Source organism: Molossus molossus, unplaced genomic scaffold (genome assembly GCF_014108415.1).
Source record: "Molossus molossus isolate mMolMol1 unplaced genomic scaffold, mMolMol1.p scaffold_m16_p_6, whole genome shotgun sequence".
Lineage (NCBI taxonomy): Eukaryota > Metazoa > Chordata > Mammalia > Chiroptera > Molossidae > Molossus > Molossus molossus.
Genome location: NW_023425399.1, coordinates 87,729,659 through 87,753,337, shown reverse-complemented (window position 1 = coordinate 87,753,337; position 23,679 = coordinate 87,729,659). Strand labels below are relative to the sequence as shown.

Genomic DNA, 23,679 nt, shown 5'->3' with positions numbered 1-23,679 from the left:
GCCACTCAATGTGTCCCTTTCACATCGATGTTTCTCTCTCTTCCTCTCTCTCCTTCCCGCTCTATCTGAGTAAAAAATGGAAAAATGTCCTTGGGTGAGGATAAAAAAAAAAAAAGAAGACAAAATTTAAAAGACACCTGAAAATGATCTATTCTTTCCCTATAGTACTATTAACTTTCAAATTACTTTCTCCTCTGCTGTCTCATTTCATCCTAAAAACAGCTATGGCAGGAAAACTGTCAAATGTGTACAAGTCTACATAGCTGAGGTCTACAGAAATTGAGACACCAAGGATTTGCCAAAGTCTCAAGCCATTTGGAGATAGAGCCAAAACCAACAGGTTTTCTTAGGACTTAACAAGCTACTGATGTTTTTGTTTAACAAAACAAAATTGTGCTTCTAAATACTCATGGCTGAGGCAGAGCGCTTGAGCAGAGGTGAAGCAGCTGTCTGGGAAGCCACCGGCCTCTGAGGGTTCTCCTGGGGACCACACATAGGTCCTGCTGACCTGGGGCCACCAGGGACTGTTCTGCCGAAGGCAGATCATCCCACTTTCTGTACACGAGCAAGTTGCCCTGTGACTTCATGCACAGGCTGGCTTTGGTGTATGCAAAGGTAAGCCCGAGTTCCTGTGCCCTAAAAACCAATCTGAAATGTGATACCTTTGCTGTGTTTCCTCTTCGCATTTCTTTCAAAGTCCGAACTTTGTTTGATCAACTGACATGGACGGCCCAAACACTTTGACAACCAGCTTGAGACTTTTTCTCCACAATCGTAAGTATTTACCCTGACCAAAAAAAAAAAGGAATGGTGAATATTAGATAGTATTTCTTTAAGTAACCATCCAAGTGGCAAAAAATAATATAATATAATATAATATAATATAATATAATATAAACCATTGAGTCCCCAGCCAGAGGGAAGCCTACAGTGGTGTGCTTAGGAAGCTGAAGGGAGATTTCCAAGGCACATGAGACATGAGATCTGGGGCTGGTGTAAAACTTTTTAAGATCAGATAAAAAGATTTAGAAGTTCCTCTTGAAAGACCTTCTTTATATTAATTATAGCCACTGAGAAACACAAACTTTGGAATTTGAGACTTCCCAAAGCATTAGTTTGCTTTAAGAAGCCCTTGGACCCAGACATGTGTCTTTGTTTTTTACTACGTAATATTAACGTAATATTTTCTCACAGCCGGACTGCGTGGACTGACATGCTTGGTTTGTGCAAAAACCACTATGCCTATAATGTAAGTACATTTATTGATATGGTTTTTTAAAAACTCTGCTATCTTCTAGAATTTTTAAACAGAATTCCAAATTTAAATTTTTTTACTTATTTAAAAAAATTTTAATCTGTACATCACCAAAATTTATAAGGAAAACTTCAAATATCTTATAGTGGGATTATAAGACAGATATTATTGAAAACCTATCTTATCCTTAATTTTTACTGAGAAAAAATAGTTGCCTTTCTTATCTAGAAGGGGAAGAGAAGAATGAAACCTTATTTTGTAGCACATTCTCTCTGGTGCTTTGAGAGATTGCACCAACTTCCATTTTCATTATATCAAGTACTCACGGCTTCGAGCATAAGGAACCTAACCTCTAGCTATCTGAAAAGATTTATTAAGCAGAAAATCACATCCCTCTCAGATGCAGGTAAATGAATGTACAACCAGAAACGAGCCGGATAAGTAACTGCAGGTGTTCCTAACTGGCTATATTTCTATGAGAAGATCTACAATAGTGACATGCAAAAATGTTTACACAAAATTCATTGCCCTCATCTGATGTGCCACAGTGAATGTTTATTGGCACAAGTACTGGTGAAAGGATGCACACACACAGTGCTCAATACTTGGTCCCCAGGATGGCACGATGCCCATGATGCCCAGTGATGCCCAGCAGGATCATCACACTAAACCTTGACACCTTTCCTGAGGGAATAGCCCTTCATCATTCCAGTGAGACCCAGGGACCCTAAAAATTTTAGCCCAATTTAGACACAGGTTTATTATTTAACATAGTTTATGACTTACATGATATTAAGGCAAGCAGAAGTAAATGTAATCAGAGTCCATACTGTGCAGTATGGAGGTCTACTCAGCACAAATACCCACTAATGAGCATATTGGGCCAACTAATAGGCAATTGGCATTTTTGAAGCCTTACTGAACTGTTACAGTTAACTGTTTTAGTATTTGGAGAGTAAACTAGTTCAGGTATCAGATGGACTGGGAACCTACTGGATAGGTTCCCACAATCAGAAAAGTTGCTATTGCACATGTTTTGGGGTCCAGACTAGATTTACATACATTTATAATATATTCAATGAATAGATTTATAAACATTCACAATCAAGAAATAAAATAAAAATGCTATTATTATGTTCAACCTCACTATCTACATTTCCTAGAATTTGGCAGATGATTTATTATCAGTAACTCAGATTAGGTAATAATCCACAACTACTTGAGATATAATTTATAGGTTATCACCTGAAAATTATACAACCTGAAGACATGACACCCCCCTCACCCTTAGGCTCCACATCCAATCCATCAGCTAGTTAAGGTGAATCTACTTCCAGAATATATATCTGACACCCACATGATTTTCTCCCTGACCCTGGCCCAAGCCTCCATCTTGCCTCAGCTGGCCTTCCCAATTGGACCCTCACCCCCTTCTGACTATTCCATACCCATAAACCCATCTTTTCAAAATATGACTCAGGTCCCCACTCACCACTCCAAGGCAGCCACCCCCTCTGACTGTTCCTCGCTCACCCCGCCTCCCCCACCCCGTGCTGTTCCAGGCTCTGCAGGAAGCAACACAGACTGAATCCTGCCCTCTCAAATCAGAATTCTGGTAGGAGGGACTAAAGGCAAACACTGGGAAATAGTAAGTGCAGAGGAGACACGTGCAGCAGGGCAAGCAGAGGGGGAGGGGCTGCGGGAACAAAGGTTAGAGACAAACACATCATCAAGAAAGGGGCCTTTCGGCAGAGAAGAGCAGTGATATTGATGGAGGTGAGGGAGCGAGCTGAGCCTGTGGGGGTGGAAATGGGAAGAGCATTCCAAGCAGAAGAAGGAGTGGGTGCAAAGTCCTGAGAAGGGAGCATGCTTGGTAGGTCCGAAGAGCAGCGAGGAGCCCGTGTGGGGAAAGGAATACACCAGGGAGCGGCAGCCGATGGGATGGAGACAAGCTGAGGACTGGCCCCCTCCGGCCACCCGGTAGAGGGACCTGAAATTTTCACCTGCCACAGAGTCTCACCTGTCTGTACAGACTTTGCTTTGGCAAATCTGAGCCCGTTCACCATTTTCCTCAAGAGGCACCTCAATAGGCTCCATTCCTGAGGAACAAAGGTTAGAGACAAATATATCATCAAGCAAAAAGAACAACTATGTAAGTCAGAGTCCATCACTATGAAATATACAGGAATCTTAATGACCCTGGAAATCGGTTGAATCAAACAAGGGCCTTAGAAATCTCTTTATAACAGAGATTCTCGTCAGCGTGATCAGTATCAACAGAGTGTGCGTCAAACAGCTTTGTCAGGTGCAGAAAAAGCATTCAGTAAGAACTATTATTCGTGATAAAGCTTTTGGCTAAAGAAGAAAAGAACTATTTTTAAGAATTTTAACTTGTCTATTTTTTTTAGAAGTTTAGGTAGCTTAGAGAACAATGTCTCCTCTAGACATTATTTCACTTTCGGATTATTTTAATATTTGGTAGAAGAAAAGCCATTATCTTACTTTCATTTAGTAGAAAAGCTACTCTTGACAGCTACATTGTGAAAATGAATCCCGTTTTCATACCTTTGGCTTTAATGACCATGATCCTTTGCTGCAGGTCAATGAAGGGCTGGATCAGGCAGAGCCGGGGCTCCTGCTTCTGACTCAGGCATATGCCATTGTGATTCACAACCATCCAGCTCCGGTCGTACAGCAGTCCATGTCTTCCCACAGGCCACTTGGTCACCTAAACAAAAAGATAAGCACAGTTTAGGTCAGGGCTCCTCAAAATGACCTTCACAGCCCAGCCAGTGTGGTTCAGTGGATTGAGCATCGTCCCATGGACTTAGGTCCTGGTTTGATTTCCAGTCAGGGCACAGGCCCGGGGTTATGGGCTCGCTCCCCAATAGGGGACATGCGGGAGGCGGCCAATAAATGTTTCTATCTCTCTCTCCCTTCCTCTCTCTCTAAAAAAATCAATAAAAACATATTTTATTTTATTTTTTTATCCTCACCCAAGGACATTTTTCGATATTTTGTTCAGAGTGGGAGGGGGAGAGAGAGAGAGAGAGAAACATCAACGTGAAAGGGACACATGGAGTGGCTGCCACCCACATGACCCAACCAGGGCTGGGGACAAACTGTAACCAAGGTACGCGCCCCTAGCGGGAACCGAAACCAGGTCTCTCTGGACCACAGGCCAACGCTCTAACCGCTGAGCCAAACCGGACAAGGCCAATAAAAACATTTTTTTTAAAATGACCTTCACATTATTGCATAGTAGCTGCACTAATACAGATGGGCTTCAGGAATTCAGCGCATACTCTTTAAGGAAGAAAGGGAAGAAGAGAAGAAAGTAAAACAAAGGAGACAGTGTAGGACCTAGATCCCTACCATTCACCCTGCAGATCTACTTTCTACCCTTCTCAACTTCCACCTGTGTTTTCTGGTTTTGCTTTTTTTAATCCTCACCCGAGGACATTTTTCCATTTTTTTTGTTGTTGTTGTTCAGATAGAGTGGGGAGGGAGAGAGAGAGAGAGAAACATCAATGTAAAAGGGACACATTGAGTGACTGCCACCCGCACGACCCAACCAGGGCCGGGGACAAACTACAACCAAGGTACATGCCCTTAGTGGGAACCGAACCCGGGTCTCTCTGGACCGCAGGCCAACGCTCTACCGCTGAGCTAAACTGGCCAGGGCTCCACCTGTGTTTTAAGTGGGTAATGCATGTGCACGGTACAACATTCAGAGAGAACAAGGGTTCACCAGCCTCCCAGCTCCCCTCCCCACAGTCTCCATCACTCCTGTTTTCTGTATTCCTGCCACAGTGGTGGCTATCGGGACAGGCAGATCCTGATACTAGAGACGTATTTCTTGCACAACTTGTGGCTACATTGAAATGGTCACAGTTGATCCACATCAAGTGTGACAGTTTTCCTACATTTTCCTATTCCTACAAAATTTAAATATAAATGACACCCAGTGCATTTTAATACCATTCTGCAGTAAAAAGAACCAGGACTCCTTGGAGAAACAGGTGAGTCTAGAGATGGGTCAGGGAACATACGAGATGAGCCAGGAGGAGCACCTTGTAGTTCCAGAAAAGAAAGGTAGAGCTCAAAAATAATGTCAACGGGATGCAGAAGTCAACCCAAAGCCTTCCCGCTGGCCAAAATCAGAACAATCTGAGTAACAATGATGTAGTATTGGATTACAACCCAAAGTATAAAATAAATATCCGTGAGTCCATATTGATATAAATAATTGACTAAATAAATAAAGGAGAAAAGTCATCTATAAAAACTCATATAGAAGAATCCCAGAACAATTGAGTAGCTACTCCTCCTTCAAGAGGGTGGAGCAGCCCTGGCCAGTTTGGCTCAGCAGTTAGAGCATCGACCTGTGGTCCAGAGAGACCGGGGTTCGGTTCCCACTAAGGGCGTGTACCTCAGTTGCAGTTTGTCTCCGGCCCTGGTTGGTCATGCGAGTGGCAGTCACTTGATGTGTCCTTTTCATGTCGATGTTTCTCTCTCTCTCTCTCTTCCTCTCTCCCCCTCCCACTCTATCTGAACAAAAAAAAAAAAGGAAAAATGTCCTCAGGTGAGGATAAAAAAAAAAAGAGGGTGGAGCATAACTCCGAACCCCTTAAGGCTGGGCTATTCTTAGTGACTTGTTTCCAAAGACTACAGTATGGAAATGGTGGAGGGGAAACTTTAAAGTGAAGAAACTTGGCAAGCACCATCTCAACCAGATGGTCTAGGTTAACATCAGTAGTGACAAGTCATGTTGATCATATGTACCTGAAATGCTATGATGAGAATAGCACTTTATCTCTGTGGTCCTCCTTCCAAAAGACCCATAACCCCAGTCTAATCATGAGAAAGACATCAGACAAACCCAAAGTGAGGAACATTCCAAAACCACCTGATCAGTACTCCTTAAAACTGTTAAGTGCTGTGGATCTTTAGGTGGCCCCTCCTGGACCCATGCCGCCACCCTCACCCCCACCCCCACCTTGAGTGGGATGCGGGCCATGGTACCCACAATTCTCCTCTCCTGATCTGAGGGAGACAGCTAGGACAGACGTTCACAGATCCTTCTGGCGTCTGTGAATTGGCCAAAGATCATGGGCCTCAGAACATGACTCAGGCCCCAGTCCTGGCCAACTCAGGCTGGCATCCATGTCTCAACTCTCATTTGTTGATAGCACCATGGTCCACTGTCAGATGACGCCAGAGACCATTAATGGCCTCTTTTCATTCTTCATCTTACTCAGCAGCATTTAGACAACTGACTACTTGCCTAATTCCAACACTCTGACTCCTCTCCCCTCCCAGGGCTCCACCTCACTGCTACTCCTCTGTCTCCTCTGCCCGCTCCTCCTCTCCTCGGACCTGCAAACGTTAGGCTGCTCCTAGGCTCCATCCAGGCCCTTTCTTCTCTACGCACGCTCTCCTGTGTCATTCCATCCATGCCCCAGACAAGTCGCTCTTTAGCTCCAGCCCAGCCCTCCCTCTGAGAGTCAGACTCATGCACCCACAGGCACCTCGGACATTCCCTGTGTAACACTGAGCTCCTGGTTACTCCTCAGGACTGCCCCTCCCCTAGGCTTCCCCATTTCATCAGCAACATCACTATGGACCCAGCAGCTCCAGCCCTCCTACATTCCTCCTTCACCCTCACACCCCACATCCAACCCATCGACTCTCCCATCAAGACATTTCTTGACCTTTTTTATTTCTTTTCACCTCTGCTGCCATCACTTTAGTCAGGGGTCAGCAAACTATGGCCCACAGACCACATTCACCCCACGGCCTGTTTTTATAGGTCTTTGTTGAAACCCAGGTGTGCTCGTTCATTAATGTATAGTCTATGACTCAGAAGAGCTGAGTAGTTACAAGAGACTGCACGGCCTGCAAAGTCTAGAGTGGTCACTGTGGCCCTGACCACTAAATAATATTGGCTTTCATATAATCCACTACCATGTCTTGCTGCACTGCTGGTAAGATCTTACTAAAACAAAAATGAGATCAAGGAACTTCTTTACTAAAACTCCTTCAATTGCTTCCCCATCCACTTAGAATAAAATTGCTAAACTATGCAGCCCTGTGTAATCTAACCACGCCCACCACATCTCACAACACCTGCCCTCCTCGCCACTCCCCACTCTTTGGTCAATTGTCCTTCTTTAAGTCCCTCCAAGAGACCAGGCTCTTTCTCACCTCAGGGTCTCCTCACCTGCTGCTCCCTCTGCCTGGGATGCTCCCCGACCCCTTGCTGTATGCCTCACTCCCAGGTGTCAGGTTAAATGTTCCCTGCTCAAGAAGCTTTTCCTGCCACCCCCAAACACAATCCAAGTACCCCAGTGCAACTGACTAAGTGTTTGTGTCCCCCCAAATTCATACACTAAAATTCTAACCCCCAATGTGAAGTTACTAGGAGGTAGAGCCTTTGGGGGGTGTTTAGGTCACAAGGGTGGAGCTCTCATAAATGGGATTAGTGCCCTTCTGAAAAAGACTTGAGAAAATTCCCTCATCCCTGCTGCCACTTGAGAACACAGAATGAAGGCAACTGTCTATGAACCAGAATGTGAGTCCTCACCAGGCAACAAATCTGCCAGTGCCGTGAGGTTGGATTTCCAGCTGCCAGACTGGAAATCATTTCTGCTGTTTATTAGCCACCCAGTTGATGGTACTCTGCTAAGCAGCCTGAATGGACTAAGGCACCCACCCACCAGAATTCTCTCTGGCACACCCCACCTTTACCTTCTTGGACTTTATCAGCAGTGCGATTCCATTCATCTGGGCGATGTTTGGTCTTGTGTCTGTTTCCTTTCTGAGACATCACCTCCCTGAGGGGAGGAACTATTTCCATTTTGCTCATCACTGTACACCAGGCTCTGGCCCGCAGCCTGGCAGGTAGCAGGTGTTCAGTATGTAGTTTTTGAATGAGCGGATGCATGGAAGACCTCCAGCAATGTATGAAACCCTACTGAGACTCAGTGTCCTCATCTGTAAAATGGAATACTAATTCTTGCCCATGCTACCTGTGTAATGTCACTGTCCTACAGAATATGCCCCATCTGTGTACACAGAGTCCTGATGTGCAAGGGAAACACGGATTCCTCACCTGCCTCCATTTGGAAATGGAGTTGAACTTGCTTGTTTATGGCCTCAGACTGGAGGGCAGACTTCTGTGGGACCACCATGAATGCAGGTGACAAACAGCCCTGACCACGGTATATCTGACCAAAAGCCAGAAAGCCTGTCACCCACGAGGCTCGGGAGTCTGGACCTTTGCCTGGAACTTGGGACACACATCGATTATAAAGACAGCCTCACTTTGACCACAGCAGGGTGGTGCCAAGGCAGGCACTTCAGTCTCTCAGCTCAGGCGACCTCCCAGCCAGCTGGTTTTAAGACATAACATTGTTCACATCCATGGGGAGGGCTGAGGGGAACAAGTCACATAAGAGCATAGACCCAAGGAGCCAGCAGACCTGGGTTCAAACCTGTTCTGTCCTTTATTAGCAGGCGACCTGGGTCAAATGCTTCACCTCAGTATCCCGCAGGCTCCATATCTATAAAGTAGGGATGATGTTCCCATGCACCTCATATTATTGTCTTAAGAACTGAATGAGCCTGGCCGGTTTGGCTCAGCGGTTAGAGCGTCAGCCTGCGGTCCAGAGAGACCCGGGTTCGGTTCCCGCTAAGGGCACGTACTTCGGTTGCAGTTTGTCCCCGGCCCTGGTTGGTCGTGCGGGTGGCAGCCACTCGATGTGTCCCTTCACGTCGATGTTTCTCTCTCTCTCCCTTCCTCTCTCTCCCTCCCACTCTATCTGTACAAAAAATGGAAAAATATCCTCGGGTGAGGATAAAAAAAAAAGAACTGAATGAAACAAAGCACATAAAAAGCTTCAGTAGGGAACCAGGCCATGCATTCAGTGAGTTATATCCACAATCATTAACAGTAACTAGGTGTCCACCACTCAGAAACAGGGTCCTCCCATGGGTCCCCACAGCAGAGCAGCATCCAGAGGTCAGCCCAAACCAAGAATGGCAGACTGGGAATGGTTCCTCATATGTCACAATACTCTGACCTTCAGTGGGATTTTCTGCATGTTTTTCTTCACTTTCTGTACTTTTTTTCTTTACTTTGTCCAAAAAAATTATATAAACAAAAAGGAAGCACTCTCCATTCTGCCATTAGACCCTTACCTCAAACGCAGCACAGGATTTGATCGGGTAGAGGAAAAGGTTGGTGATGACATGCGGCCCAAGGTCCCCATCCGGGACTGCTGCAGCTTTCTCCGAAGGGGTCTGCAGGGTCCTGGTGGCCTCCGGCAGACGTGGGCGCAAATGCACAGCAGTGAGCAAGTCATTGCCAACCCCGGAGGCTGTGGGAGTGTCTTCCCGAGGTGACGGACTCCGTCTGTCCAAGGTGGTGGGCAAGGTGTTCTGAGCCTCACTCTCTGCCGGAGTGGCTCCCGCCTCCTTGGGGGTGGCCTGAGGGACAGGCTGGCTACTTGGTGGGCGCAGGCGGGTTGCTACGATGAACTTGAGAAAGGCCTGGGCATCCTCAAGGGTAGACATGTATCCAAATGAAATCCTCACAGACCCTGTAGGCTGCCCATCTATGAGGTCCACATCATCTCCACAGACATGACCAGCCTAGAGAAAAGGGAACTAAGTCAACCTCTCCTCACAGATAAATTGGAAACAATTTTGTAAAACAAATGTTCGTGTTGCAGAACAGAATCGCAACTCTAGTATGTGCTGAGTGCCCGAGACACAGTTCTGCAAGCACAGGGGCTCACTTTCCAGATCTCACTTTGCTTGAGTGTAAATTGAGGTCGACACCAATCTTAAGGAGTCACTCAAAGCTTAAACAAGATGCTTCATGGAAAGCATTTACCCAGAGCTATGCACAGAGCCAGCTCACAGAGAGAGGGATCAAAAGATAGCCCAAAGCTTCAGAAGGGCCGAGAGGTCAACTTCATGGTCTACGCAGGGCTGAGGTGGGAGAGCCTCTCTCGGGACCAAAGGGAGGCCTGGATTCCTGAGAGCTGCCCATGGACAGCAGGGCAAGACAGAGATGCTGCCCTTTGACGCCCCATCCTGAGGCCACTACGAAAGCCAAAGGAAGCTTGAGTGTCCCTGTTGGGTGGTGGGAAAAGAAAGGTCAGCGGTCCCCATGTCTCTCCAAGTTCAGCTACCGATCTTGGTCACTGCCTGGGACACCTTCCTCCCGCAGCACTAAATCCAGGTCAGTCATCCAAAGAGATGGGGCCACGGTACTCCATAGGATCAAATATTGTGTCTGGAACTTCCTTGTTTGAGTTCTGAGTCTCCCTCTCTCTCTTTTTAAATGACACCCAGTCCATGATTGGTTGGGAGCTAGTAGATATAATATTAGTGGCAACCAAAAGAAACTCAAGTTAGAAACTATTCCAAAATAAAGAAGGACTCTTTGCCACTCAAACTGTTCTTGTGAAATGGTTTGAAACAGGCCATACCTTGAAGTAAAAACCTCAGCCCAGGGGAAGGCAGGGGAGGAGGGGATTCTGAGAGATGTGGGGTGCCCCTGAAGGTTCCTCTCCTCCCCCAGCACGGAGACCAGCTAACTCTTACTTGGAGATTTTTACCCTGACCGGACTGAGCTAATTAAGGGCCCTGTGCGTGTCTGAGCACATCCCCACGCATGCTTGCCTTGTGTTATAACCTCTCTTCAGCCTTTAAGTTTTTGCCGTCAAAGTAAAAAATGACTTTCATAGAGATACTATCTTGAAGCATTTTCCATTTTTGTCAACCCCTTTTCCTTTGTACATCCAACGGGTGAGTTTAGAAAAATGAACCAGCCCCCACCCCAGACAAGTGGCCAGCCTCCAGTGTTGTTGGAGGCACCACAACGGGCTATTGCTGGCAAGCATTTGGGCCACAGGGCCCGATACCAACCTGAAGATGCTTCTTGACCATCTCACTGCTTATCCCCAGGTGTCTCTGGCAGGCCCCGGTGTTGCAGAAGCAGCCAGTTCGCACTTGGATGTTGTAAAGACTGGCCATTTTTTCCACCTGCGGGTTTAACGTGATATGGAACTAGTGTTAGGAAAGTTTGGTTTACTCTAATTGTCCGGGACAATTTCAGATCAATGTTTGGACATCTCTCTCCTAACAATAAAATGAAACCATGAGCCTGCCATTTTGCTCTACAGTGCCATGAGTTTACTAAACACATTTTATACAATGTTACTGATAATTAAAGTTTATCCAGTTGAAATATACATGTATGCCTGAGAAAAGAAAAAACATCACCCTGGCCAGGTAGTTCAGTTAGTTAGAGCATCGTCCTGATACAACAAGGTTGTGGGTTTGATCCCCAGGCAAGGCATATACAAGCAACTAATAAATGCATACATAAGTGGAACAACAAATCAATCTCTCTCTCAAATCAACAATCACTAAACAAGCAAGCTCTACTTTCCTTTTTTTTTTTTTAGAAAATATTAAATTCAGGCCAAAATTCCAAGTTAGGGTCCACATATTTCAAGCAAGACTAGTAAGTACAAAATCAGAGTGTGGCAGGCACTGGGGCACCTCCTTGGTGTCCTCGGCCACAAGGTTGACCACGGAGCAGCCCCAGCTGAGCTACCACTGAGCAGCCCCACCAGGGCTCACAGCCTGGACTACAAACACTACTGTGTTGACACTGTGTGTTATCAATTTGCTTTTCATCAAGTCCTAACTTTGGGCTGACTCACAGAATTGCTGTTCAATCCGGAAGTCCCAAGGTTCTTTCCTATACCCGGGAAGCTCTGGGAAGTGAATCGCATTCACTCAAGGCACAAAGGTAGGGTTAGCCTGGGGGATATTTGTCCCAGCTCTTCTGGCTGTGGGTCCAGGGCTCCATTCCTCCAAGGACCTGCAGGCCTGGTGGCTCAGGTTAAACTCAGGGGAGTCACCAAACAGCATTCAGTGAAACAAATACATCTTGACCAGCAGGGTAAGCCGCTGAAATGTTTCTCCCTGGGGAGTCACAGGTGGAGTTGCCAGAGGCAGCCACGGGGCTACGGTGCCATCTGCAGACCACAGGTCGCCATGCGGTCAGCCTGGGCCCTGGCTAGGCAGTGCCTGGCGACGGTGCCTACCTTGTCAAAACCATGGTTATCTCCCCTGGACTGTCAGAATGAGAAGAAGCTACTCTCTGGGCTGAACTAAGACGCCTCTGGAAAACAACTCTGCTCTTTCACCCTTGGCAAATAGCTCCGTGATATGGAGATCTGATCATGAAATCTCAGGACTTCCTGACAATCTGAGATGAGACCTGGCAGCTCCACGGGGTCTGGCCAACTCCACGTCCAGAGTCAGGTGGTCTCCATTCACAGGGCACCTCCTAGGGAAGCCCCTTACTCCCCCACCCCAACTCCCAGCAAGCTGCATTAGAAGTCACCCATGGCACCCTGCTTGCAAAACAAGCCACACAAAACTTGGTGGCATGAAATAGTAACCATTGTATTGTGCTCACCGCATCGGTGGGTCAGGAATTCAGAAAGGGCACTGAGGAGGTGACTTGACTCTGTTTCATGATTTCTCAAGTCTCGGCTGGGAGGGCTCAAAGGCTGGGAGTGAGGTGGCGTCTGGGGTTGAAATCATCTGGAGACTGACTTACTCATGTGAGTGTCTGGCCTCCCCAACCAGGCAGGCTCAAAACAGTACTGCCACCAGCGTGCCTGCACCCGGCCTCTCCCCGTGGGTCGGCTTCCTCACAGCATAACAGCCTCGGGGTAGAAGTTCTTACACGGGGCTCCAAGTGAGTGACCCAGGAACAACGCCGACACGGCACCACTCTCTCTGACCTAGCCTCCAAAGCCATGTAACGTCACCCATGGCATTCTGTTGGTTATGAGCAAGTCGTAAACCCACCAAGATTCGAGGGGAAGACAGGGACTCCACCTAGAAGAGGATGTAGGTAGAAGATGCTGTTTTGACCACACTTCCCATCATCCTAATTTCCTATGATGACTGAAGTTTCCTTTCACTCTCAACCCTGCTGAATCCCTCACAGGCCCCGCATATGCCCAGCTAGGTGAAGAAGTTGGTTGCTGTGATTGGATGAGCCCTGCATCCAGGGAGGGTGAGGAACCAGTCTGACCGCAGGGCAGCACCGGACACTCCCTGCTCAGGAGCCTTTGTGCTCAATGTTGAGTGAGCACTTGCTTCATCCCAGGCCTGGTGCTAAGGGGTTGTATGTTGTATTTCATTTAATCCTCATAACAACACTATCAGCAAGGTGCGTGGTTATCCTCACTTATAGGCTTGGAGAGTTTAAATTAACTTGCTCAAGCTCACAGAACCAGCAAGAGGCAGTCAAAATCTGAACCCACACACTCTTAACCACTGTGTAGAGTGGTTTAAGAGCATGAAATTGGGAGGCCTGAACATCAAACAAGAACCCACAGGCTTCTCATAGCAGGCTAATCCTCTTACACATCCCTGGGCAGCCACTCTAGCTCCCTGGCGGCTCCTCTTCCTTGAGACACCTCTGAGCAAATGAGGAACCCGCTCCCTGCGCCACCTGCCGCAGCACACTCCCCACTGTCTTCCTCCACCCTTCAGGAACACAGACTGATTTTAGGTTGAAGAATAAAACTTATTTACCAATGACCTAGAATAACATGTTTAAGAAGGCAAACCTCTGTCTCGATACATTTTTCGCACACCCCAAAATTCAAATGCCATCTTCTGGGTGTGTGGGGGCTGCTTCTGCAGGAGTGTGAGAAAGGGGTTCTAGGGGAGTCTGCAGTTAAACAACCCAAGGAACCATCGATGGTTGTAGAGTGTAAGCCCCCAACACCAGTGAAACCCCAGAAGAATATTTCTCAAGTTCATCCCGCAGAAAGTTTGTGGCTATCCAGAAGAGGAGAAATGATTTCTTGAGAGATGAATTTCGGTTGAGAACCCTGGGGTTTAACAAAGGTGCATGGGGATAGTGGTTTTCAAGGGAAGAAGAGAACCATCTTCCCAACTTATCTGATGATCAAATCTGTTCCTCACAGAGCAGTTGTAGGGACCCAGGCTCCGGGAGGGACCTTGGGCTCCCCATGCCCAGTCTGTGACAATCTATCCAGTGACCACCTACTGACCGCTTGGTGTGACTTGGCACTGACCAGCTTACTCACCTGTGGCCAGAATGCAAGCAGTTCCCAACCTACAAACTACTATTAGCACTGTTTTCATGAGGATATAGATACAAAGGGTATACCTGCAGAAACTTCATAACCAACCTGCCAACTCCTTTGAACTCGTAACTATGCATGAACTGTGGCAGAAATAAGGGCTTTTGTGATATTAAGGATGTTGTTCCTACTTGTCATTAAAAAAAAAGAGAGAGTTCTGAGCTGCAAGCAACGTGCAAACAAATGGTGGGAACAGGCCCATGATTCTTTGTGACACTGTGATATACTTTCATGTATCACTGGGGCTACCAAGCTGTCCGTACATAAGATGACCTGAGACATGGTGTTCAGTCTACACCGCTTTTCTGTCTACACTATTTTAACGTGTCTTCCCTTGCTCGCCGCTCTCAACTGTCCCTTTCCACTGCTATCAGAGACTCGCCTCTCTCTTCCCACTTGAATTTACTATTTCTGGCCGAATAAAAAGGGCTGAAGAACTAAACAGCCATATATAAATGATTATAAGGAGCCTCTTAAGAAGGGCCTCTGCAACCATCCCTGGGCTTCATCGCAGCCACTGCAAAGGTCCAGGGCCTGGACTGTCCATTTCAGGGTTGGAGAGGCTGCAGAATTCCAGACAAGAACAATTCTGTTGTGAACAGGTTGGCAAGATGGAAAGAAAACCCACCTGGGAGTAACCAACGATGTTCCCCTTGTCGTCGAGCACATTGAAATTGATGATTGGACCCTGGACCTCTGGGCTGCTGAACTCAGAGTCTCTGTAAATCCGTACCACAGGGGCTCCATTGGGGTACTGGAGAGAGGACAGGGCAGTGTAGGTGTACTGAGCCAAGGTAAAGGTGTGCTGCTTTATATTCTCCATTCCACCTCAAAAACAATGGTAAAACATCAAAGAAAAGTATTAACTTTATACAAAATTCACTCACTCATTTTTTAAAATATTTTTTTTAGAGAGAGAGGACAGGAAAGAGAGAGAGAAGGAGAGAGAGAGAAAGAGAAACATCAATGAGAGAGGACTTCAATTGGCTGCCTCCTGCATGCCCCCCACTGGGGATTGGGGCCACAACCTGGGCATGTACCCTGACCGGGAATTGCACCAGCAACCTCTTGGTGCATGGATGGATGCTCAACCACTGAGCCACACCAGCTGGCCATTCACTCATTTTTAAGAAAACAAGAGCATTATAACTGGCAAGCTTGGACCAGATATTAATGATTTTATATACTTGTAAATATTTGGTACCGTTCCTACAATAAACATTCAGGTCTTTGATACTAAACAAGTTTACCATTGCTGAATTTTCCCATAGGAATTTTTGTCATCCTCTTTTCTCTCTCTCTCTCTCTCTTATTTAAATAACATTGCTTAAGCATTTACCACAATCTTTAAAAAACAGAACAATTAAGTTGGAAAAATCAGGGTTCGTTTTATTGGAAAACTGATATTGTCATTCAGCTATCTAACGTGCCCCTGGCCCTGTCAGACCCTGCCACTTGTGTTTTGGGTACCCTGTTAATACCTTTCTTTGGGAAAGTGCTCATTTTTCAGTCTGTCTTGATTCTCTTGTCTTTGTCCTGAATGATACCCACTCACCTCCCTGCAGGGCACCTCTCTCTTCCCACGAGTCCTGTCCGCCTCCAGTGTTGAGCTAAGGCTGAGGACCTGTGGGGTCCCATTATTGTAACAAAAGGGAGAGAGAAAGGGCTGCCCAACCACTAAGCCACGCTGCAGGGCCATCTCCACATGATGGGACAAGCAGCGCCACCCAGTTCTGGAAGCTCAGCCTCTAGAAGGAGCACCCAGGAGCACGGCAGGATGGTGAATGCCCGGCTCACCAGACAGGTTCTTCCAGTCATATACCTCTGTGTCAAGCCCCATGTGATGGGAGTGGGACTGTATCTGTGTCGGCCTACAGCGAGCGCCCCACTCTGCCCCCGTACCCCAAGCGCTCGCCATGGCCGGCGGCAGACACAGTGATTGGAGGCTCAGGGGCAGGTGTTAGTGTGTCCTGGGTTTAAATCCTAGCCTTCCCAATTACCAGCTCCCTGGCCCTGGGAAGGCATTTAACCTCTCTGAGCATAGGCTCCTCCGTGGGTAAAGCAGGCTCATCACATAGCTCCCCGCTGGGGCTGTGGGGAGAATCCAGCCAAGGAAGAGCTGAATAAGATCTCAGGGTCTATAAACATTCCCAGCGCAGGGACCCAGGATGTCTCTCTCCTCTGCCTCTGTGAAGCTATTCATCTCCCGATTTGGGATGTCTCTTACCTGTAAGAAATGTTCTTTTGACTGACAAAAAAACCAAAGCCTCTTGCCTTTGCCTCGGAAGTCATTTTGAAATTCCTTAGCCTCAGCTTCAAGTGCAGTCACTGCACAGCTGTCGTGTGCCAGGCACTCCCACACACTCCCCTTCGTCTGAATCACACCTGTGCTGGGGCTCCCGGGAGGACATGGATAAAAACGTCCCCCTACCTGTGAGGCGCTCTAGGGCATCAAATCCGTGCTTCAGCGCTATCACGTCAAGGAATGAGATGGTGCCATCTTCAAACCTGTAACCGGGGTGAGGGGACAAGGTCAAGCTCTGGTCCACGGCTCCATGTGCATTTTGTGGTAGTTGATGATTCTAGGCTCAGCTGTCATCTATAACCCCTTCTCTCTGCTGCTTTATAAAACATTGCTCTCCCCCTCGGGACACAGGGCTTTGCACACCAAGACCATCGGTCTGCTCTGTCCCTGACCCACTCTGCAGCTTTCTCAGGGTGGCTGGCAGCGGTGACAAAAGGCCCTAAAGGACAGCCACCGCCTTGGAGATGCTTTGCTGTTCCCAGGAAAACCGGACTTGACAAAACCTCAAGTGCTGTAGGCTCTTAAAATGCTGCACTTGACCCCAAGAGGGCACCACTGACCAGGCATCAATTCCATGTGACCAATGGTGCTGCTTGGGATTCTTCACAAGAGCCTGCGATTCCAAGGTCTACAGAATCACAGGCTCTGGTAAAAATTATGAGGCTCTTGCCCAGCTGGTGTGGCTCGGTGGTTGAGTGTCGACCCATGCACCAAGAGGTCACCGGCTCGATTCACGGGCAGGGCACATGCCCAGGTTGTGGGCCTGATCTCCAGTGAGGGGCATGCAGGAGGCGGCCAATCGATGTTCTCTCTCATCGATGTTTCTATCTCTCTCCCTCTTCCTTCCTCTCTCTCTAAAATCAACACAGAAAAAAAAATTATGAGGCTCTCAATATAGCGGATATACCTTTTTCTGATTATCAAGGTGTTCAAATTGGTATTTTATAATTATTCACTGAGTCAAAATACTCACCAAGTCTGTATAGTTCTGTGTGCTGGGCACTGTTCCAGGTGCTAAGGATGAGGCAGTGAGCATGACAGGTAAGAAGCCCTGCACTTCCAGTCACAGAGACAAGGAACCACAAGCAGCAAACACACAGAGACAAGCGGAGTGAGCAACAAGCAAGGTGGTGACAAGTGCAACGAAGATGCATAAACCAGAGGGCTGGAGGCCGCTTTGGACAAGATGGTCAGGGGAGGTCCTCTCTGAGGGAGATCATTTGAGCAGGGACAGAGTGGAAGTAAGGGAGCAAGGAAAACCAAACCGCTCATTTTGAAACAGCTGAGTTCACAGTTTCAGAAGAACAGCATTCCAGGGAGAGAGTGTAGAAAACACCCTGAACATGGGGAGCCTGGCACAACCACCCGGGCAGCAAGGAGGTCCCTGGGGCCGGGAGGGAGCAGGCAAGGTGGAGAGTGGTAGGATATATACGGTCAGAGGAGTTCCACCCCGGATGACATAACAGGGGCTCCAGGGCTCTGAGCATGGAGGAGTGACAGGCTGGGATCCAGACTTTGACAAGACACCTCTGGCTGCTGCGGAAGCGATGGGGAAGCTGGGACACATCAAGGACGCTGTAGCAAGCATCAGGATGAAGGATGGTGGCAAACAGCAGCCTGATATGAGTTGAAGCTTTCAATGAGAATCTTATGTTTTGCCTTTTAATACTCTAAGGATAAGATTTGCTCAAAATATTGTTACTACAAATATTAGTTTCCTTATAAAACAAATGGTGCCCTGGCTTGTTGGCGTGTTGGTCCGTGGACCAGAGTCCAAGGTTTAGTTCCCACTAAGGGCACGTACCTCGGTTGCAGTTTGTCCCTGGCCCCAGTTGGGGTTGTGTGGGTGGCAGCCACTCGATGTGTCTCACTCACATCGATGTTTCTCTTTCTCTCTCCCTCCCACTGTCCCTCCTACTCTATCTGAAGATAAATGAAAAAAAAAAAAAAAAGTCCTCAGGTGAGGATAAAAATAAATAAATAATAAAAAAGACATCAAATAGCCTCCCAATATATTGATGCCAACTTCATCTTGGTGCTTCACCTATATTAGCTCTAAAGAATTGTATCCTTGCCCTGGCCGGTTTGGCTCAGCGGTTGGAGCGTCGGCCTGCAGTACAGAGAGACCCGGGTTTGGTTCCCGCTAAGGGCACGTACCTCGGTTGCAGTTAGTCCCCGGCCCTGGTTGGTCGTGCGGGTGGCAGCCACTCGATGTGTCCCTTCACATCGATGTTTCTCTCTCTCTCTCTTCCTCTCTCTCCCTCCCACTCTATCTGAACAAAAAATGGAAAAATATCCTCAGGTGAGGATAAAAATAAATAAATAAATAAATAAATAAAAATAAAGAATTGTATCCTTTTAGAGATCCACTTTTTTTTTAATCCTTACCTGAGGACATGCTTGTTGATTTTAGAGAGAGGAAGGGAGAGAGAGAGAAACATCAGTGTGAGAGAGAGACATCAATCAATGCCTTCCTATATGCGCCCTGACCAGGGATCAAACCCACAACCTAGGTATGGCCCTGGCCGGAACCAAACCCGCAACCTTTCAGTGTACCAGATGACGCTCCAATCAACTGAGCCACAGCGACCAGGGCTAGAGACCCACTTGATAGGAAAAACAGGATGTGCATAGATCAAGCCACATGCCCCTGTTCCCAGGATTCGTTTCCCAGCGAACCAGCTCTGGGGCCTAAATACTCGACCAATAACTCTACTGCCAAAGCCACAGTCATCTCTGCAGGACCCTCAAGTCTGTAGGGGATCTGACCCATCTTCGAATCCAAGCCCCAGGCCTTCTCAGACACCAACAGGGTGACCCAACCTGTTCCAACCCCATGGTATCCCCTCCTGTTGGGACCAGCAGAATCCTGAGTCTGGTACCATTTCGCCCTCTCACATGTTAGACCTTATAGGTCCCAGCCATCGCCGTCGGGGAAATTCCTGAATATAACCCACATCATCTGCCCTGCAGCCTGAGGAGACTATGTCAACAAACCCACCAGAGGCCTGTGCCGTTTGCAGCCAGGTAGCTGCCTGCCCTCAAATGTCCTCTGTAACACACAGCAGGGCTCTCGGAGGCTGCTGATAAAAGTGCCCCACGAGCCTGGTGACCTCTGGTTTAACTGATTCCTCTTACTAGCTAGGGCCAAGCGGAGCTGATTCTAGCTACTAAAAACCAGCTATGCTGCCAAGTGCATGCACGCTTGTTCAAAATCTTTTCAATCACTGCTGTGATTGACACCTCTTGCCACACTCTATGCAAAGGCCGGGGGCCCACCCTTCTTATTCTCTTGAGATCCTTTCACCTCTTCTGCTTGTAGCCCTTACCTGCAGGCCCTCATCCCTGCACCACTGTGAAAGAGCCCACCTACAGGAGCAGAGTTCACTGAGCAGCCCACCTCTGCCTCCCAGAGCTAAGCCATGCCACCAGCCTCTGTCCTGCCGGTAATGGCCAACTCCCCTGACCCCCAGTGGCCCAGCCTTGACCCATGCACAGTCCTGCATGTTGCACAGGCCAGACCCCAGAGTTGTTGAACTCTGCCCAAGCCACTCCCATGGCAAGGTTACCTGTCTGCCACTGACTGTCTCGGGATATAGAAGTCTTCTCCTACGAGGTATGAGGCCGCCGTGCCTCCTCCAAAGTAGGTTTTCCTCAGCAGAGGACTCATACGATTATGCACCAGCAGAGCACCCAGGCCCGTGGGGAAGCCGAAGATCTTATAGAAGGAGAGGGGGATGAAATCAGCCTGGTGAACCGACAGGTCCAAAGGTGAGGTGCTCACGTAGCAGGCTGCGTCCAGCAGCACGAACCACTGCCCAGGCACGCTCACAGGGCACGCCTGCCCGGACTGGACTTCTCGAATCCAGGACAGAGGGTATCTGGTTCCAGAAAAGTTACTCTGAGCTGGGTAACAGAAGAGATGCGGAAGCTGGCAATCGGGGTTCCGGGCAGCAGCACCCTGTTTCTCCGCCAACCACATATCCTCTGGACTGACGGAGACAGAAGTGATGTTCATGGCTGCGGCGACCGTCCTCATGCCCACCACGGAGGTGTGGCTGTCGGTGAGGTAACAGAACAGACTCCCGCTGCTCTCTGGGCCCGGGGACACCCACGGGAAGACCTCTGCTACCAGTTTAAGAGCAGCCGTGCACCCGGCTGTGAAAATCACGCTGTAGTCGTCTGGGGAGGTGTGGAAGTGCGCCAGAATCCTGGAAGAAGCACAGCATTGTGGCAACGACTCGGTGTCACTCCGGTGTTCAGTGTTGGCAATTAGTTGCATTTCTACAAAATAGGACATCTCTCTACCTTAATAGTTAGGGGGGAAAACCCATATGGGCTCTGCCATCACTGTGAAGTTAGGCAGGTACAGAGCAGGTGTGGGAAGAGATGACAAATGGATTCAAACTGACAAAATCACTTTGCCTGCCAAGTCCCCACCCCCACCAGATAATACAGAAATTTACAACCACCAGCACCTTAGTTGCAAACACCCGCCTTGGTCTACTATCTGGCTCTATTGTAACAAGTTTTTAGTCATCAACTTGTTTCACCTTGCTTTTCATATTGGCAATCCAGTATCCCTTTCGAATTGGAAATAATTTGAAATTGTATCAATTCAAGTAACTCTAGATACCACTTGGAAATTGTTTACCAAAAACTAATTATTACATGTGGAAAAATGCAAAAAGCTGTTTAGCATGCAAATGTTAGTAAAAACGGGAGGGGTGAATAAAACAAGATGCTTAATGAAACATGAAAAGAAAACCCAGCCCTGGCCGGTTTGGCTCAGCGGTTAGAGCGTCGGCCAGCAGACCAGAGAGTCCCGGGTTCAGTTCCTGCTAAGGGCATGTACCTCAGTTGCAGTTCGTCCCCGGCCTCTTGCAACCAGTCGATGTGTCTCTCTCACATCAATGTTTCTCTCTCTCTCCCTCTCTCCCTCCCGCTCTATCTGAAGATAAATGCAAAAATGTCCTCAGGTGAGGATAAAAAAAAAGAGAGAGAGAGAAAAGAAAACCCAGAGAAACTGCTTGTCTTCTCTCTTAACACAAGACTTAGGATCTAGGTTCTTCCTTATCACTCCGGTCCCCAGGAACTACAGCACCAGCCCAGAGCAGCTCACAGCGGTGCACACCTGAGCTGCCTGCCTGTGCTGCTGGTCGCCCTGCTGGGCACCTACTCACTCTCACCTTCACGTCCCCTGACCCTGATCTTTATGACTGTATGTGTGTGGCCATTTAACTAAGTGTGATCTTTCTGAAATCAATTCAGAACCTTTGCAGGATGTGGGCAGGTGGCAGGAAGTCCATACACCTGGGAGTGTCCCTGCCACTCACCTGTAGCGCACCTGCTCCACGGTGTCGTGGGTGAGCTTGCTGCTGATGTTCTGGCTGTGGGGGTTACCTGGCAGGTTACAAAGACAAAGCCATCAAGTCACTCACTACTTATCAAGTCTCTCCTTTTCTGTTCCTCCCAAACCCTCTCCCTTAGTTTCTCAGAAAGTTAAGCATAAAACTCTCAGATGACCCAGAGATTCCACTATTATATACTCAAGAGAAAAGGAAACATGTCCACACAAAGATGCATGCACATGAGTGTTCATGGCAGCTCTATTCGTAAAGCTAAATTCTGGGAACATAAATGTCCATCAACCAGTGAACAGATAGATAAAATGTAACAAGTCCATTCAATGGAAAATTATTTGACAATAAAAAGGGACAAACTACTGGCTATGTTATGCATGAACCTCAAAAGCATGCTAAGTGAAAGATGCCAAACACAGAAATCACCTACTGCACGATTCCATTTATATAAAATGTCCAGCAAAGGCAACCGTAAAGAGATACAGAAAGTAGTAGATTAGTGGTTGCCTGGGGCAAGGGTGAGGGGGTCGAGAGGGCAGGTTGAGGGGTTAGGGAAGCAACAGAGATCAACTGTGAATGGGCATCAGAGATATTACGGGAGGAATGAAAATATTCTAAATGATTTATAGTGATGCTGAAAAGCATTGAATTGTATACTTGAAATAGGTGAATTTTATGGATGTAAAATATAACTCAAGAAAGCTGTTCAACAAACAAAGCTGGTAGAACAAGACAGGATCTAGGAAGCCTTATGGAACTGGAAGTCGGTTCAGAGGCAGCCAGGCCAAAGCAAGAAACTTTTCTACAATTTTCCCAACAGGCGTCCAGGTAATGAACACATTACCTCTAGCGAGCCAAGTCCACAACCTCAGGAGGCTTCCCTTTCCCCTAAACATGACACAGAGCCACGAGCACCACATAACCCAGGTCCCCATCTGTTCCCCTGTGCTCACACGCCTGCTACTGACACTTTCTGTGAAAATGCATATGCTTCCTACCACAAATGTGTGAAGGGCCATCATGACTCCCGTAGCTGCCCGTTCCCAAGGCTAACGGCTCTCCCAACTGCACCTTTCCTGGGTCGATTTCTAGTTTTTCTCCCTCTTCCTGGTGCACTCCCTGTGTGTGTCCCAGAGTATCAGTATCTCCCTCAAAACAGGCTCCAAGATGTGCACACAGACCGTTCAAGGACCTGACCCTAGTCATCAGCATTTCTCAGGAGCAGGAGCACTTGTGCGTGTTCAGGCAAATCTTGGGATTTTCTGTTCTAGGGTTTTGTTTTTGTTTTCTCAAACCACACTGGATGTTTGGTCTTTGAAGCAAAGACCTTTTCTATATCAGCCAGTAGCCTGTGGGATTGGAATTTACCCAGGTTGCCTTTCATCACCCTGGTTCTTAGCCCATATCATTAGGACCACCTGCAGTCTCAATTTCGTCATCTCTCAGGTCAGCACCTTTCCCACGATTATGACTCTTGCAAAGGTTCAGGAGAGACAATTGCAGATCTCTTTGAACATCATGGATTAAAGTCAAGATACA

The 23,679-nt window shown here is 47.7% G+C and overlaps 1 protein-coding gene across 1 annotated transcript in view; it reads right to left on the bottom strand.

Annotated features, from left to right (window-relative positions):
• The window catches only part of MOCOS (molybdenum cofactor sulfurase), a 54,251-nt gene that overhangs the window by 13,166 nt on the left and 17,406 nt on the right, over window positions 1–23,679 (bottom strand). The window contains exons 3-11 of the mRNA XM_036245963.1: window positions 22,114–22,180; window positions 20,347–20,988; window positions 16,904–16,980; window positions 15,101–15,300; window positions 11,195–11,311; window positions 9,458–9,910; window positions 3,821–3,983; window positions 3,276–3,354; window positions 663–787 (exon numbers count right to left, since the gene is read on the bottom strand). Coding sequence (XP_036101856.1) covers window positions 663–787; window positions 3,276–3,354; window positions 3,821–3,983; window positions 9,458–9,910; window positions 11,195–11,311; window positions 15,101–15,300; window positions 16,904–16,980; window positions 20,347–20,988; window positions 22,114–22,180 — 1,923 coding nt within the window. The remainder of the gene's footprint in view (window positions 1–662; window positions 788–3,275; window positions 3,355–3,820; window positions 3,984–9,457; window positions 9,911–11,194; window positions 11,312–15,100; window positions 15,301–16,903; window positions 16,981–20,346; window positions 20,989–22,113; window positions 22,181–23,679) is intronic.